The sequence below is a fragment of the Nannospalax galili genome, unplaced genomic scaffold (genome assembly GCF_000622305.1).
Source record: "Nannospalax galili isolate Female #2095 unplaced genomic scaffold, S.galili_v1.0 scaffold752, whole genome shotgun sequence".
Taxonomy (NCBI): domain Eukaryota; kingdom Metazoa; phylum Chordata; class Mammalia; order Rodentia; family Spalacidae; genus Nannospalax; species Nannospalax galili.
In genome coordinates this window covers 1,457,449-1,471,825 of record NW_008333404.1, presented here as the reverse complement: position 1 = coordinate 1,471,825, position 14,377 = coordinate 1,457,449, and the positions used below count along the sequence as shown (strand labels likewise).

General features: G+C 44.4%; 1 protein-coding gene across 8 annotated transcripts in view; it reads left to right on the top strand.

Moving 5' to 3' along the window:
• Positions 1-14,377, top strand: part of Prune1 (prune exopolyphosphatase 1) — a 31,541-nt gene that overhangs the window by 13,975 nt on the left and 3,189 nt on the right. For 5 of the 8 annotated variants that reach the window (XM_029561189.1, XM_029561188.1, XM_029561186.1 and 2 more), the window contains 6 exons: positions 3,963-4,055; positions 5,810-6,012; positions 7,314-7,498; positions 8,192-8,398; positions 9,346-9,440; positions 13,202-13,360. In XM_029561189.1, coding sequence (XP_029417049.1) covers positions 4,017-4,055; positions 5,810-6,012; positions 7,314-7,498; positions 8,192-8,398; positions 9,346-9,440; positions 13,202-13,360 — 888 coding nt within the window. In that variant the 5' untranslated portion in view covers positions 3,963-4,016. Of the gene's footprint in view, positions 1-3,962; positions 4,056-5,809; positions 6,013-7,313; positions 7,499-8,191; positions 8,399-9,345; positions 9,441-13,201; positions 13,361-14,377 lie in introns of those variants that run through there. The other 3 variants (XM_008828260.3, XM_029561187.1, XM_017796944.2) reach the window with 2 other exon arrangements.

Below are 14,377 nucleotides of genomic sequence, written 5' to 3'. Positions count from 1 at the left end.
TCAACCTAACTAAGAGACAGACATCAACACAGCCTGCCCTATCACAAATGGTCCCAGCTAGAAGCAGGCTGGAGAGAGGGGCTTACAACATATCCCAGGGTCAAACACATGGAGCACAGAACAAGTCAGGGGATACTAAATAAATCCTTACCACTAAGCTGGGCATAGTAGCTCATACCTGTCATCTCAAGCACTCAAGACTGAAACAGGAAGATCTTCCTGATAATCCCTGTACTTAGGAGCAGAGGCAGGCGTTTCAAAGCCAGCCGGGCCTCCCTAGGGAGTTCCAGGCCAGCTGGGGCTACAGGTAGACCCTGTCTCAAAAAGACCAAAAAAAAAAAAAAAAAGATAAAAGTGCTAAGCATGGTGGTACACACCTTTAATCCTAGCATGTGGGGGGCAGAGGTAGATGAATCTCTGTGAGATAGAGGCCAGCCTAGTCTACATAGTGAGTTCCAGGCCAGCTGTGGCTAAAGAGAGACCCTATCTTTTCAAAAAGATCAAAAACAAGCAAGGGGGCTAGAGAGATGGTTCAGTGGTTAAGAAGAGCATTGTCTGCTCTCGCAGAGGACCTGGGTTTGGTTCCCAGTACCCACATGGCAGCTAACAACCATCTGTAACTCTAGTCCCAGGGGATCTGGTGCCCTCTTCTGGCTTCTATGGACATTGCATGCACATGGTGTACCTATTTCCATGCAGGCAAAATGCTCATACACATAAGATAACAATAAACCAAAATATAAAAAAAAACCTAAAACATAAAACAAGGCAGGGCATGATGGCATACACCTTTAATCCCAGCACTTTGAAGGCAGAAATGGGGATCTATGTGAGTGTGAGACCTGGTCTACATAGTGAGTTCCAGGCTACTCATTATTGACTACATAGTGAGACCCTGTCTTAAAAAGTGAAGAAAGAGGGCCTGGTGTGGTGGCACACGCCTTTAATCTCAGCACTCGGGAGGCAGAGGCAGGCAGAGCTCTGTGAGTTCAAGGCCAGTCTGGTTTACATAGTGAGTTCCAGGACAGCTGGGGCTACAGGGAGACCCTGTCTCAAAAAGACCAAAAAGTGAGACCCTGTAGCCCCAGCTATCCTGGAACTCACTATGTAGACCAGGCTGGCCTTGAACTCACAGAGATCCACCTGCCTCTGCCTCCCAAGTGCTGGGATTAAAGGCGTGTGCCACCATGCCCAGCAATATTCATTTTTATTTTATGTGTATGAGTGTATTGCCTGTGTAAGTGCACCCATTTTGCACAATGCCCAGTCAGAAGAGGACATAAGAGCCCCTGAAACAGAGTTAGAGATGGTTGTTAGCTGCCATGTGGGTGCTGGGAACTGAACCCAGATTCTCTGCAAGAGCAGCCAATGCTCTTAACTGCTGAGCCGTCTCCATCCCATAATTCTTTAAACAGGTTCTCTTATAGCCTGGGCTGGCTTTGAACGCAGTATGCAGCTGAAGCTAGACTTGAATTCTTGATCCTCCTACCTCCATCTCCCAAGTTGCTAGGATTACAGGAATGTGCCATTTCACCGAGCTTGATAGTACTAATTCTTAATTTGTTTTGTTTGTAGCCCCAGCTTGCCTGGAATTCACTATGTAGACCAGGCTGGCCTCCATCTCACAGAGATCTACCTGCTTCTGTTTCTCAAATGCTGGGATTAAAGGCATGTGCCACCACACTTGGCCAATAGTAATTCTTGAGGTACCTACCTTATTGGGTTGTCTCCAGGACTAAATCATGAGTTAATACATGCATAGGTATTGGAATAATCCCTGGCTCCCTCATATGTTTAAACAAAACCACCAAACTCTGTCTCTGCTATTGTAGACAGTGTAGTCTAAATATGTTTGAGACTCTTAGCTATGGAGATAGATGTTAATAATAGCAACTATCCCTCCCTCCTCAGTGGACTTTTCATAGTGTTAAAAATAAAAGTTCCATGCTGGGCATTGTGGCGCATGCCTGTAGTCCCAGCACTTGGGAGGCAGAGGCAGGCGGATCTCTGTGAGTTCAAGGCCAGCCTGGTCTACATAATGAGTTCCAGGACAGCTGGGGGTACAGGGAGACCCTGCTTCAAAAAGACCCCCCCCCCAAAAAAAAGAAAGTTCCAGGGCTGGAGAGATGGCTCAGTGGTTAAGAGCACTAACTACTCTTGCAGAGGACCTGGGTTCGATTCCCAGCACCCACATGCAACTACAAACCATCCTTAACTCCAGTTCGAGGGGACTCCAAAGCCCTCTTCTGACCTCTGCAGCATTGCACGACATGGGTGTATTCACATACATGCAATGTGAGGACAGGAGCCAATCTACTGAACCCATGTTCATCCATATGTAATAGCTCGCATCTGGAATCCTAGTGCCCCTACTGCAAGATGGGACACAGATGGGAGAATCCATGGAAGCTCGTAGGCAGCAGTGGTAAGGAAGAGACCTTACCTCAAGCAAGGTAAAAGGAGAGGACTTGAGGTTGTCCTCTGGCCTCCAGATGTGCATTGTGGCTCATGTTCACACACAAATTCATTTAAATAAATATTCTTTTCTTTTTTAAAAATGTTTTATTCTTTTTTTTTTTTTGGTCTTTTTGAGATATTTTATTATTCTTATTTTATGTGTATGAGCGTATTGCCTGCATGTGTATAAGTGCACTCGTGTCGTTCAAAGCCCACAGAGTCAGAAGGTGGCATCAGATTCTCCTGGAACTGGAGTTATGGACAGTTGTTAGCTGCCATGTGGTGGTGGGACTCAAACCCCAGTCCTCTAGAAATGCAGCTGGTTTCCTAACCTCTAGGCCATCTCTCCAGTCCCCATAAATAACCTTTTTCTAAGCCAGATAGATTCATGTCTGTTAGTAATCCCAGCATTATTTATGAATGGGGCTGAAGTAGGTGCATTCAAGTCCAGCCTGGGCTATAAAGCGATGCCCCCTCTAAAACAAAATAAGACAAAACAAAACCAAACAGCCCTAAAAAAGTTCCAGCAGTAACTATTTTATTATAGGTTATTTATTTACTTTCTTAGGTTACCGTGCAAAGTAATGGGTATGGGGCCAGTGAGATGGCTCACTGGTGCTTGTTGCCAAGCCTGTCAGTTTAATTCCCCAGACTCACGTGGTGGAAGGAGAGAATGAACTCCCACAATTTGTCCTCTGACCTCCACAAAGCACTGTGGTGCCTGCATGCACGCACGCACCCGCACACTCACACAGTAAAAAGGAAAAGTAATAGGTTTCATTGTGACATATTCTTTGTGGGTATAAAGTACTGTGAATGCACATGTATGAGAGTATATGTAAGGCCAGAGGTCAACCTTGGATTATCCTTAAGAGCTTGTCCACAGTATTTTTTTGAGACAGGATCTCTCACTGGTACTTGGCTCACTTTTTAGGCTAGGCTGACTGGCCAGAGAGCCCTAAGGATTGTCTCCATTTACTCAGCACTGGGATTACAATCATGCGCCATCAAGCCCAGATTCTTTTTTATTTTTCCTTTTTTTGGTCTTTTTAAGACAGGGTCTCCCTGTAGCCCCAGCTGGCCTGGAACTCACAGAGATCCTCCTGTCTCTGCCTCCTGAGTACTGGGATTAAAGGGGTACACTACCATAACGGGCTCAGCTATTTGTTTTTAAATTTTAAAAACCTTTTAATGCCGAACATGGTGGTGCACGCCTTTAATCCCAGCACTCGGGAGGCAGAGGCAGGTGGGTCTCTGTGAGTTCAGGGCCAGCCTGGTCTACATAGTTCCGGGACAGCTGGGGCTACAGGGAGACCCTGTCTCACATTCAAGAACACAAGTTAGTAGACAGGAAAGAATACTTTTCTGCCAACTGGATATGTGTAAAACTGCTTAAAGCTTAGCCGAACTGCTTGGGCCCTGTCTCTGAAGGACAGTGAGAAGATGTGTGTGAAGCCCACTTATATCAGGTGGTGAAATGATGGATATTTCTTCTTCCTCTCCAGGAGTCCCGGCCTTTACATGTTGTACTGGGAAATGAAGCCTGTGACTTAGACTCCATGGTGTCTGCTCTTGCCCTGGCTTTCTACCTAACAAAAGTGAGTACCAGGAAGCAGTCCCTTACAATGAGAAAATCTGGATTCAGGACCCAACTCTGCCACTTACAATATAGCCATGACTAAACTGAAGTTAAGTCTTGGCATGGTGTGATGTAACACACCTGTAAGTCCTTAGGAGGGGAGGCAAGTTTCATAAAAAAAGAAGAAAGTTGGGGTGTTTGGGGTGTGGGATGGGATAGCTCAGTCAATAAAATGCTTGCTATGCAAACATGAGAACCTGAGGATGATCTTCAGAATCCCCTTTTAAAAAAAAAAAAAACGGTGGGGGCTAGAGAGCTGGCTCAGTAGCATCCACATGGCAGCTAACAACCAACCACCTGTAACTCCAATTCTGGGGGATCCGACGCCCTCTTCTGGCCTCTGGGCACTGCACGCAAGTGGTTTATATATGTTTAGTCAAAGCACCCGTACACATAAAACAAAAATTAGTTTAAAAAGGCCAGATGTGGTGGCATATGCTGGGGAGGCAGACAGGGGCTCAGTGGTCAGCCAGCCTGCTTGGTGAGTTCCAGGGCAGTGGGAGATCTTGCTCAAAATAAAAAAAAAAAAGGGCCAGGTGTGGTAGCACACGCCTTTAGTCCCAGCACCTGGGAGGAAGAGGCAGGCAGATCTCTGTGAGTTCAAGGCCAGCCTGGTCTACATAGGGAGTTCCAGGCCAGCTGGGGCTACAGGGAGACCCTGTCTCAAAAAGACCAAAAAAAAAAAAAAAAAAAAAAAAAATGGTGGCTAATGCCTGGGGAATGATACCACAGAGGTTGTCCTCTGGCCCTCACACACATGCATACATGAGTCCCTATGCATCTGCACCTATGCATACATGAAAATAATAAAGAGTTAGCTACCTTAATTTTGTTGTGTTCCTATCTGAAATGAATAAATCTGTTTGAGGAGTATGTAAATCATAGTTTTGTTATTGAGTTCCTTATCCCTGTCATTGACCTAGTGTGTTTCTTACCCAGGTTTTTTTTTTTTTTTTTCGTTTTTTTGTTTTTGTTTTGGTCTTGTTTGGTTTGGTTTGGTCTTTTTGAGGCAGGGTTGCCCTGTAACCCCAGCTGGCCTGGAACTCACTTTGTAGACTAGGCTGGCCTTGAACTCACGGAGATCCACCTGTCTCTGCCTTGGTTTTTTTGTGTGTATGTGAGACAGGGTTTCATGCATCCTAGGCTGGCCTTGAACTTACCAAGTAGCTGAGGATGACATTGAATGTCTGATTCTCCTGCCCCTGGCTCCTGAGTGTTGAGATTATAGACATAGAGCACCACCTCCGGTTTATGCAGTGCTAGGAATCTCAGGGCCTCATGCATGTTAGGCAAGCACTCTACCAACTGAGCTACATCCCTGCCAGCCCAGATTAACGCTTAAGGACTGGTGATCTCTTCCTGCAGCATGAAGTTGTACCCATGTCTTCCCATGCGTTATCTTGTTGATTTTCATTCTATTGCTAAGAAGATGGAAGGGAAGAACCATCCACTGAACATGTGCTTAGCATGTTCAGTGCCTGGGGTTTGATTCCCTAGTATCTAAAAACAACGAAAGTCATCTTTTTCATGGACTTGGTAAGAAATTGAGAAAGTGGTAACTTGCCCAAGATATGTCTCCTTCAGTCATTTCTTCTGTGTGTGTGGAGGCTGGAGGTTTGAACTCAGCCTGAGCTACACTCCCAGTCCAGTCTTTTTTATTTTTCTTGCCTATTTCAGAACATTGTGATACCTTCTTTTCAATTCCCTTACCAGACAACTGAAGCAGAAGAAATCTTCATACCAGTTTTAAATATAAAACGTTCTGAACTTCCTCTACGAGGTGACAACGTCTTCTTCCTTCAAAAGATTCAGATTCCAGAGACAGTGTTGATTTTTCGGGATGAGATTGACCTCCACGCATTACACCAGGCTGGCCAACTCACGCTTATCCTTGTTGACCATCATGTCTTGCCCAAGTAAGTAGATGGAAATTAAATCAATTAAATTGATACTTATCGTGTGCTGTATTAGACTCTGATGAATGACATAGAAAGAAAGGAAGAGATTTGCTTCCAGGGAGCTCACAGGCTAATTATAATTGATGGGTCCTATTCATTATACAAAAACCTATAAAAAATATTGTCAGTTATATGATGCATATGACATAAAGGCATGGACCATAATAAAAAGAAATTTAAAAATATGGTGAGTTCATACCAAAAAATAACTGAGATCTGCCTCCATTGTCAGTTTTTGTTTTGAAACAAGGTTTCATGTAGCCCAGGCTGGCTTCAGACTCACTGTGTAGTCGAGGGAATACTGTATTCTGGTAGACTATAAATATCTCACTCATGTCTGTTTAACAAATGTGTACATCTATAATAATTCCACTTCTAATTTAAGACTAGAGAAAGCTGCCAGAAAGCAACATAAGTCTGAGACTTGTCTAAATGTGTCTGGCTCCTGCTTTTCCTAAAATGTGTATTTTTCTCTTGAGCACACTGTGGTTATAGCCAGAAGTGATGGATGCCATCCATGAATTCACTTATTAAAACCTTTTTCTGAAGTGGATGAAGATGACAACCCCTTTTTTCATGAGCTTTCAGTCAGGAAGAAGGAACTAGGCTAATAGATTATTGTAATGGGTGCTAGAGGCAAATGATAACCATCACTCTAGAGGACAGTAAGGACTTGATGTAGTGAACATAGAATGATGCATCAGGCTAGAGGAAAACTGACGGCAGCAGGTAGGTTTTTTTAGAGGAACTGACCCTTGAGCCCAGTCTTAAAGGAGGACTAGGTGTTTGTTCCTGAATGGGGTGGGAAGGTAGCTAAGAAGGGCATTGCAGGCAGAGTAATTGATAGAGGCAAAGCCAGGCATGGAATAACATAGGGGAACTGGAATTTGGTTTGCACAGCTGGGCATAAAGTATGAGGGAGCAGATGGCAAGGGCTGGAAAGGAAAGCATAGTTAAAAGCCCTAGACCTGGTAACCTAATTAGAATTCAGGGGAACAAGCAGGATTCTGTGTTGAGTAGGAAAGGCAATCCTAAAGAACAATAAACATGTAGATATTTGTAGCAGCTGCTCCAAGAAATTCACTTAAATTTCCGATGTAACGTTAAAAAGTGGAAAGAAGTGGACACAGAGGGAAAAGTAACTGAAGGTCTATGTATTTGCCTAAGACACTTGCACTTTGCTTCATGGCTGCAAATTGGACATTGGTTCGAAGGAGCTGGAGTGCACTCTACCTACTTAACTGTCCTTTCTCTTCCAGAAGTGATGCAGCTCTGGAAGAGGCAGTGGCAGAGGTGCTGGACCATCGACCAATTGAGCAGAAATCCTGCCCTCCCTGTCATGTTTCAGTTGAGCTGGTAGGGTCCTGTGCTACCCTGGTGGCAGAGAGAATCCTGCAGGAGGCACCAGAGATCTTGGACAGACAAACTGCAGCCCTTCTGCATGGTAAGGGCAGCAGTTTGAAGTTGGGACCTGAGTGATTCCTCTGTTCCCTTGCCTAAGAAAGAAGAGAGCAGCAGTCTAGACTCTTTCAGCCAGGCTGTGCTCAAAGCCATACAGCACATACCAATGGGCAAGGGTTCCTTCAGGGAATAATTAGGTACTGTTTAACTACCTGGGGATTTTTGCTGGAGAAGGTGGAAAGGAAGCAGGGGACAACTGACCTTGACATTCTTATTGGCAGCATAGTTTAATGGAAGAACTACTCAAAGAACAGGAAACAGTTCTGATATCAGTTCTACCAGGAAATAGTTATACGCCCTTGAGCAGCTCTCTTAACCTTTCTTGATCTCATTTTTTCCGTTTTATGAGAAAGAGACTGACTAGCTTAGATTAGACTAGGGATTCCTTCCAACATCAAGATTCTTTGCTGGAATTCAGCCTTCTGAGGAAATGTCCCTCCTCTGAGGTTGTGACGTCTCTAAGGGATTTCGGGCATCTTTTCCTTTCTACATCCCTGCCTGCATTTTACTTTGGGAGGTCACACTCAGAACATGACCAGTTCCAGTTTTGTCTTCAGTGCATTTGCTCCGCACATCTGTACTCTGTCTGATTTGAGCTTGGAAATGTCTCTCTGTGCTAGTGGCTATAACTAGAGAGTCCACTCACAGAATTCCAGTTCTGCATTCTCCCTTATAGGAACCATCATCCTGGACTGTGTCAACATGGACCCCAAAATTGGAAAGGCAACCCTAAAGGACAGCAAATATGTGGAGAAACTGGAGGCCCTCTTCCCAGATCTGCCTGAGAGAAATGACATCTTTGATTCTCTACAAAAGGCAAAGTTTGATGTATCGGGTATGAAGTGCCAAGCTGAATTCCCCCTTCTCCCACATTCTAAAGCAGGTGGGCAAGCTTGAACATCATCTCTTGAAAGCCGTCAGAACAATTTCTGAACATGAAAGTGATGTAAGCTTCAGGGCAGAAAGAAACCCATGTGCCTGCTCATGAACTGATCAGTATTTATCAGATTGTTCTGTCCTGACTCTTGATTAGGATGGGGAAGGCTGGGTATGGTAGCACACACTGATCCAGCACTTGGGAGGCCAAGGCAGGAAGATCAAAAGTTCAAGGTCAGCAGGCATGGTGGTGTACCCTTTAATCCCAGCACTTGGGAGGCCAAGGCAGGAAGATCAAAAGTTCAAGGTCAGCGGGCGTGGTTGTGTACCCTTTAATCCCAGCACTTGGGAGGCAGAGGCAGGCAGATCTTTGTGAGTTCAAGGCCAGCCTGTTCTACATAGTTCCAGGCCAGCTGGGGGTACCCCAGAAGTGTGGAGGCAGAGGCAGGCGAATCTCTGTGACTTCAAGGCCAGCCTGGTCTACAAAGTGACGTCAAGGCCAGTTGGGGCTACAAGGAGACCCTGTCTAAAAAAGATTTAAAAAAAAAGGGGGGGGGGTAGGTAGGATTAGGAGAGGGGGATAGAGACTAAAAGTAAAAGCCTCTATTTTTCTTTTTTGACACAGGGTCTTACTGTGTAGCCCTGGCTGACCTAGAACTTGATATGTAGACCAGGCTGGCATCCAACTCAGAGATCCCCCTCCCTCTGCCTCCCATGCTAGGATTAAAGGCATGTGCCTTTGGTAAAGGGGACTTTAGTAAAGTCCCTTTCTCTAAAGGTTAACCATTTAACTGTTAAGACTCAGTTATTTAATTCATAATATAATTACATCTTCAATTATTTCTCCTGTTCATTGTCCCCAAGAGAAACTATTTTCCCTCTCCTTGTCTTTACCATCCTGGTGTTGGAACTTAGATCCCCCATTTAACTTCTAGTTTCATGTGTACTTTCTAGGACTGACCACTGAGCAGATGCTGAGAAAAGACCAGAAGACCATCTACAGACAAGGCACCAAGGTGGCTATCAGTGCAGTATACATGGATCTGGAGGTAAGAGCAAATTGCCAGTCACTGGGAAGGGAACAGCTTTAATTACACATGAAACCTTGTGCCTCATTCTTGGCTCACTCTAGAACATCTTGGTACCTGTCTACCTGTTTCCCTTTCTCTTACGATCCCCATAATGTGTCATCTCTCACTGTGCTGCTCCAGTAGCCTGTGGACTAGTTTCTGTGCCTCCACTTCACTTTTATACTCCTAGAAATCATTCTCCACATAGCAACCAGTGATTTTGTTTGTTTTATGTTTTTGTCTGCATGTATGTAGGTGTACCATGTGTGTGCAATGTCCGAAGAGGCCAGAAGAGGGCATTGAATTACCTGGAACTGAAGTTTCTGATGGTTTTTAGCCACCATGTGGGTGCTGAGAACCAAATCCCAGTCCTCTGCAAGAGCAGCCAGTGTTCTTAACCACTGAACCAGCTAGCTTCAGCCCCCCGATTTATTTATTTATTTATTTTTAATACATTTTTTTATTATTTTTATTTTATGTATATGAGTGTTATGCCTGCATGTAGGTAAGTGCACCGTGTCATGCAAAGTCTGCGGAGGACAGAAGAGGCTGTCAGATCCCCTGGAACTGGAGTTACAGACAGTTGTTAGCTGCCATGTGGGTGCTGGGATTCAAACCTGGACCTTCTGCAAGAACAATGAGTGTTCTTAACCGCTGAGCCATCTCTCCAGCCCCTTATTTATTTTTTAAATTTTATGTTTATGGTGTTTTACATGCATATAAGTGCACTTGTGTGTGCGGTGCTTGTGGCGGCCAGAAGAGGGCATCAGATCCCTTGGAGCTGGAGTTATTGATGGTTGTGAGCTGCCATGTGGACACTGGGAACTGAATCTAGGTCCTCTGCAAGAGCAGCCAGTGCTCTTAACCACTGAAGTGTTGGAATTACAGGCTTGAGCTACTATATCTTGCTGTAGGAGGATCTTAAAGATATAAAGCACAGGGCTGGAGAGACGGCTCAGCAGTTAAGAGCACTTACTGCTCTTGTAGAGGACCTAGTTTGGATTCCCAACACCCGAAAGCACATGGTTCATAACCACCCATAACTCCAGTTGGCATCTGCATGCACTTGGTGCACATAAACTCACTCAAGCACACATATACATACATAATTTTTTAGAAATCTTTTTTAAAAAGATAAAAATGGTGACACACATTTTTAATCCCAGCATTCAGGAGGCAGAGGCAGGCAGATCTCAGAGAGTTTGAGGCCAGCTTTGTCTACATAGTGAGTTCCAGGCCAGCCAGGGTTATGTAGTAAGGCTCTGTCTCAAGGTGCGGGGGCACCCTGGAGAGGTGGCTCAGCAGATAAGAGCACTGACTGTTCTTGCAGAGGACCTGGGTTCAGTTCCCAGCACCCACATGGCATCTAACAACTATCTGTAACTACAGAAGATGTAAATTAGATCCTGTCCAGGCACTCCTTGCTCCATGTCCCATCTTACCTCTAGAGACTTTCCTCCTTACAGGGTGCTGCTGTCTCTTCCCAGTGCTCACAGTGCTATAGTCACACCCATTGTCTTTCTGCTCTTCTGACCATTCTGCTCACAGCCTTAGTGTTGTGATTCTCTTCAGAGCTGGTTCCTTATCATTTAGCCCTCAGCCCAGATATATCCTGTTTTGCAAGGCTTTTCCTGAACCATTAACTGAAATGATATCCTTAGCTTGGTAGGCATGGCGACATACACCTATAATTCTAGCCCTGGGAGGATGAGGCAGGAGGATTCCAAGTTCCAAGTTTTTCTCTAAAAAGAAAAACAAAATCAAAACAAAAGTATCTGACAGCTTTAGACATTCATAGCACTCGACACTGAGATATTTCATGGCTTTTTTGTGTAATGTCTTTACTTAACTTCTTCTGCTAGTTTATCAGCTCCACTGCAAACAGCCATTTCTTTCATCTCTCCTCTGTTTGGCACCTTTTTGTGACAGTGCCTGGCGTACAGTGAACATGTTGAATGGGTGGATGAATGTAACTTTAATAATAGTATTTCTTTTCTTTCTTTTTTTTTTTTGTCTTTTTTTGAGACAGGGTTTCCCTGTAGCCCCAACTGGCCTGGAACTCACTATGTAGACCAGGCTCGCCTTGAACTCACAGAGATCTGCCCTGTTTGCCTTGCCAGTGCTGGGAATATACTCTCATACTCTACACAGGGATCTTCTTCTACTAAAGGCCAGCAGGGGCTACAGGGAGATCAAAAACAAACAAAATAGATAGCTGGGCATGGCAGCGCACGCCTTTAATCCCAGCACTCGGGAGGCAGAGGCAGGTGGATCTCTGTGAGTTCGAGGCCAGCCTGGTTTACATAGTGAGTTCCAGGCCAGCTGGGGCTACAGGGAGACCTTGTCTCAAAAAGACCAAAAAAAAAAAAACAAACAAACAAAATAGGAAGGCCAAGGATAGGGGAAAACCCTGATTTGAAATAGGTCATATTACTATATTTTGGAGGAAATACTGCATAAAAATTTGGATAACTGAGATTAGCAAAGAAGAAAAAGTCAAAGATAGATTACCACACCTCTTTTTACTTATGCACTATATTTTTCTGTTATAGAATAAAAATACATGACAAAATTTTTTATTTACTTTCACTTTATGTGTATGAGTATTTTGTCTGCATATAAATGTACCAGGTGCCTGAAGTGCCCTCAGAAGGCAGAAGAGGGTATCAGATTCCCTGGAACTGGAGTTAAGGATGGTTGTTAGCCACCCTATGGGTGCTGAGAACTAAATCCATGTCCTCTGGAATAGCAGTAAGTGCTCTTAATGCTGAACTATCTCCAGTCCTATGACAAAGATCACAGATCAAGAAAGCTCGAGGATGTCAGGCACATTACATACATTATCCCATTTTTCGGGGGAGGGGTATATGTATACATGCTAGGATTTGAATTCAGAGCTTCGTACATGCTGAGCATTTGTTCTACCACTAAACTACATCTCCAGGTACCCCTTATGTTGGTTTTGTATGGGGGTGGGATTGTTTGGTTTTTGAAACAGCATCTTCCCGTAGACTCAACTGACCTGAAACTTGCTATGTAGACAAGTTTTAATTCTTTTTTAAATATGTTATTTATTATTTTTATGTGTATTGCCTGCATGTAGTTAAGTCCACCCGTGTCATGCAATGCCTGTGGAGGACAGAAGAGGCTGTCGGATCCCCTGGAACTGGAGTTATAGACAGTTGTTAGCTGCCATGTGGGTGCTGGGATTCGAACCCAGGTCTTCTGCAAGAACAGCCAGTGTTCTTAACCGCTGAGCCATCTCTCCAGCCTCCTCAAGTTTTAATTCTTAAAACAATTGTTTGGAGCTGGTCATTGCAGCGCTCAGCTTTAATCCGAGCATTCACAAGGCAGAGGCAGGTAGATTGCTGTGAGTTCAAAGCCACCCTGGTCTACATAGTGAGCTCCAGGCCAACTGGGCTATAGGGAGACCCCGTCTCAAAAAATAAAATAAAACCAAAAAACCCCACAATTGTTTGGTAAATGTCTCCTTATTTTATTTGAGGAAATTTAGGTCCAGGTGGTAACTGTAAGTCCTTAACCTAATAGGTAATGTAATAGAGCTGATTATCAAAACAGTGCTGCCTTAATGCAAAGTCCATGTTTTCCTGCTTCTGCCATTGTGTGATATAGCGCAGTGAATGCTACATAGCATCTTAGTGCTGCACAACTTGTGGGGAGTTCTGGTTGCAACAAAGTGTCTGGCTGTAGCTTCACCACTCTTATTTCTTTCCTTCCAGGCTTTTCTGCAGCGTTCAGACCTCATTGCAGATCTCAGTACTTTCTGCCAGACTCACAGCTATGATGCTGTGATCGCTATGACTATCTTTTTCAACTCTCACAGTGAGCCAGTGCGGCAATTGGCTATTTTCTGTCCCCATGTGGCACTTCAAATGACAGTAAGTCCCCACTCCTTCTCCAACCCTTAGGGTCAAAAGGCCTGTGTGTACCTCTGTTCTACAGCTCTGTGTTAGAAGACCTTGCTTTGAGTCTTATCTTTATGTGTATGAGTATATTGCCTGCATGCATGTAAGTGCACCTGTGTTGTGCAGTGCTCACAGAGGTCAGAAGAGGGCATCAGATCCCCTGGGACTGGAGTTTTGAACAGTTGTTAACTGCCATGTGGGTGCTGTGGATAGAACCCAGGTCCTCTGCAAGAGCAATCTTAACCACTCAGTCATCTCTCCAGCCCCCCAGAAGGGTTTTCTAAATGTGTGTATGTGTATTTGTATGTTTTTAAAACTTATGTGTGTATCTTTGTGTCTTTGAGAGTGTATGTATACATATATGTACCTGTTCCCTGGAGTCCAGAAGATGATGTTGAATCCCTTGGAGCTGGAGTTACAGCCAAAGCCCAACATGGGTGCTAAGATCTGAACTTCAGTCCTCATGATTGGACAACAAATGCTCTTAACCACTGAGCCATCTCTCCAGCCCCTAATTTGTTTTTTAATGTGTATGTGTGGGCACACATGTGCAACTGTGCACAAACGGAGGTCAGAGCAGTTTGCAGGAATCCATTCACTCCTGCATCCCAGGGTGCAAACTCAGGATTGGCGGCAAGAGCTTTTACAAAAAATCTCGCCAACCCTATTTTTGATTTTTGAGACAGGGTCTCACAGCCTTGAACTTACAATGATATTTCTGCAGCACTGGGATTACATGTGAGTGAGCCACCACACCCAGCTAGGTCAGATTCTGCCGTCATCCACATGATTTCGTTCAAGACGATCTCTGAGCTTTGGTTTCTTTGTCAATAAAACAAAATATATGATCTAAATAGAAATGGGTATGGTGGCGCGCACCTTTAATTGCAGCACTTGGGTGACAGAGGCAGGCAGATCTCTTTGAATTTGAGGCCAGCCAGACCTATATAGCAAGTTCTGGGCTAGCCCTGTCTCAAAAATAAATAAATT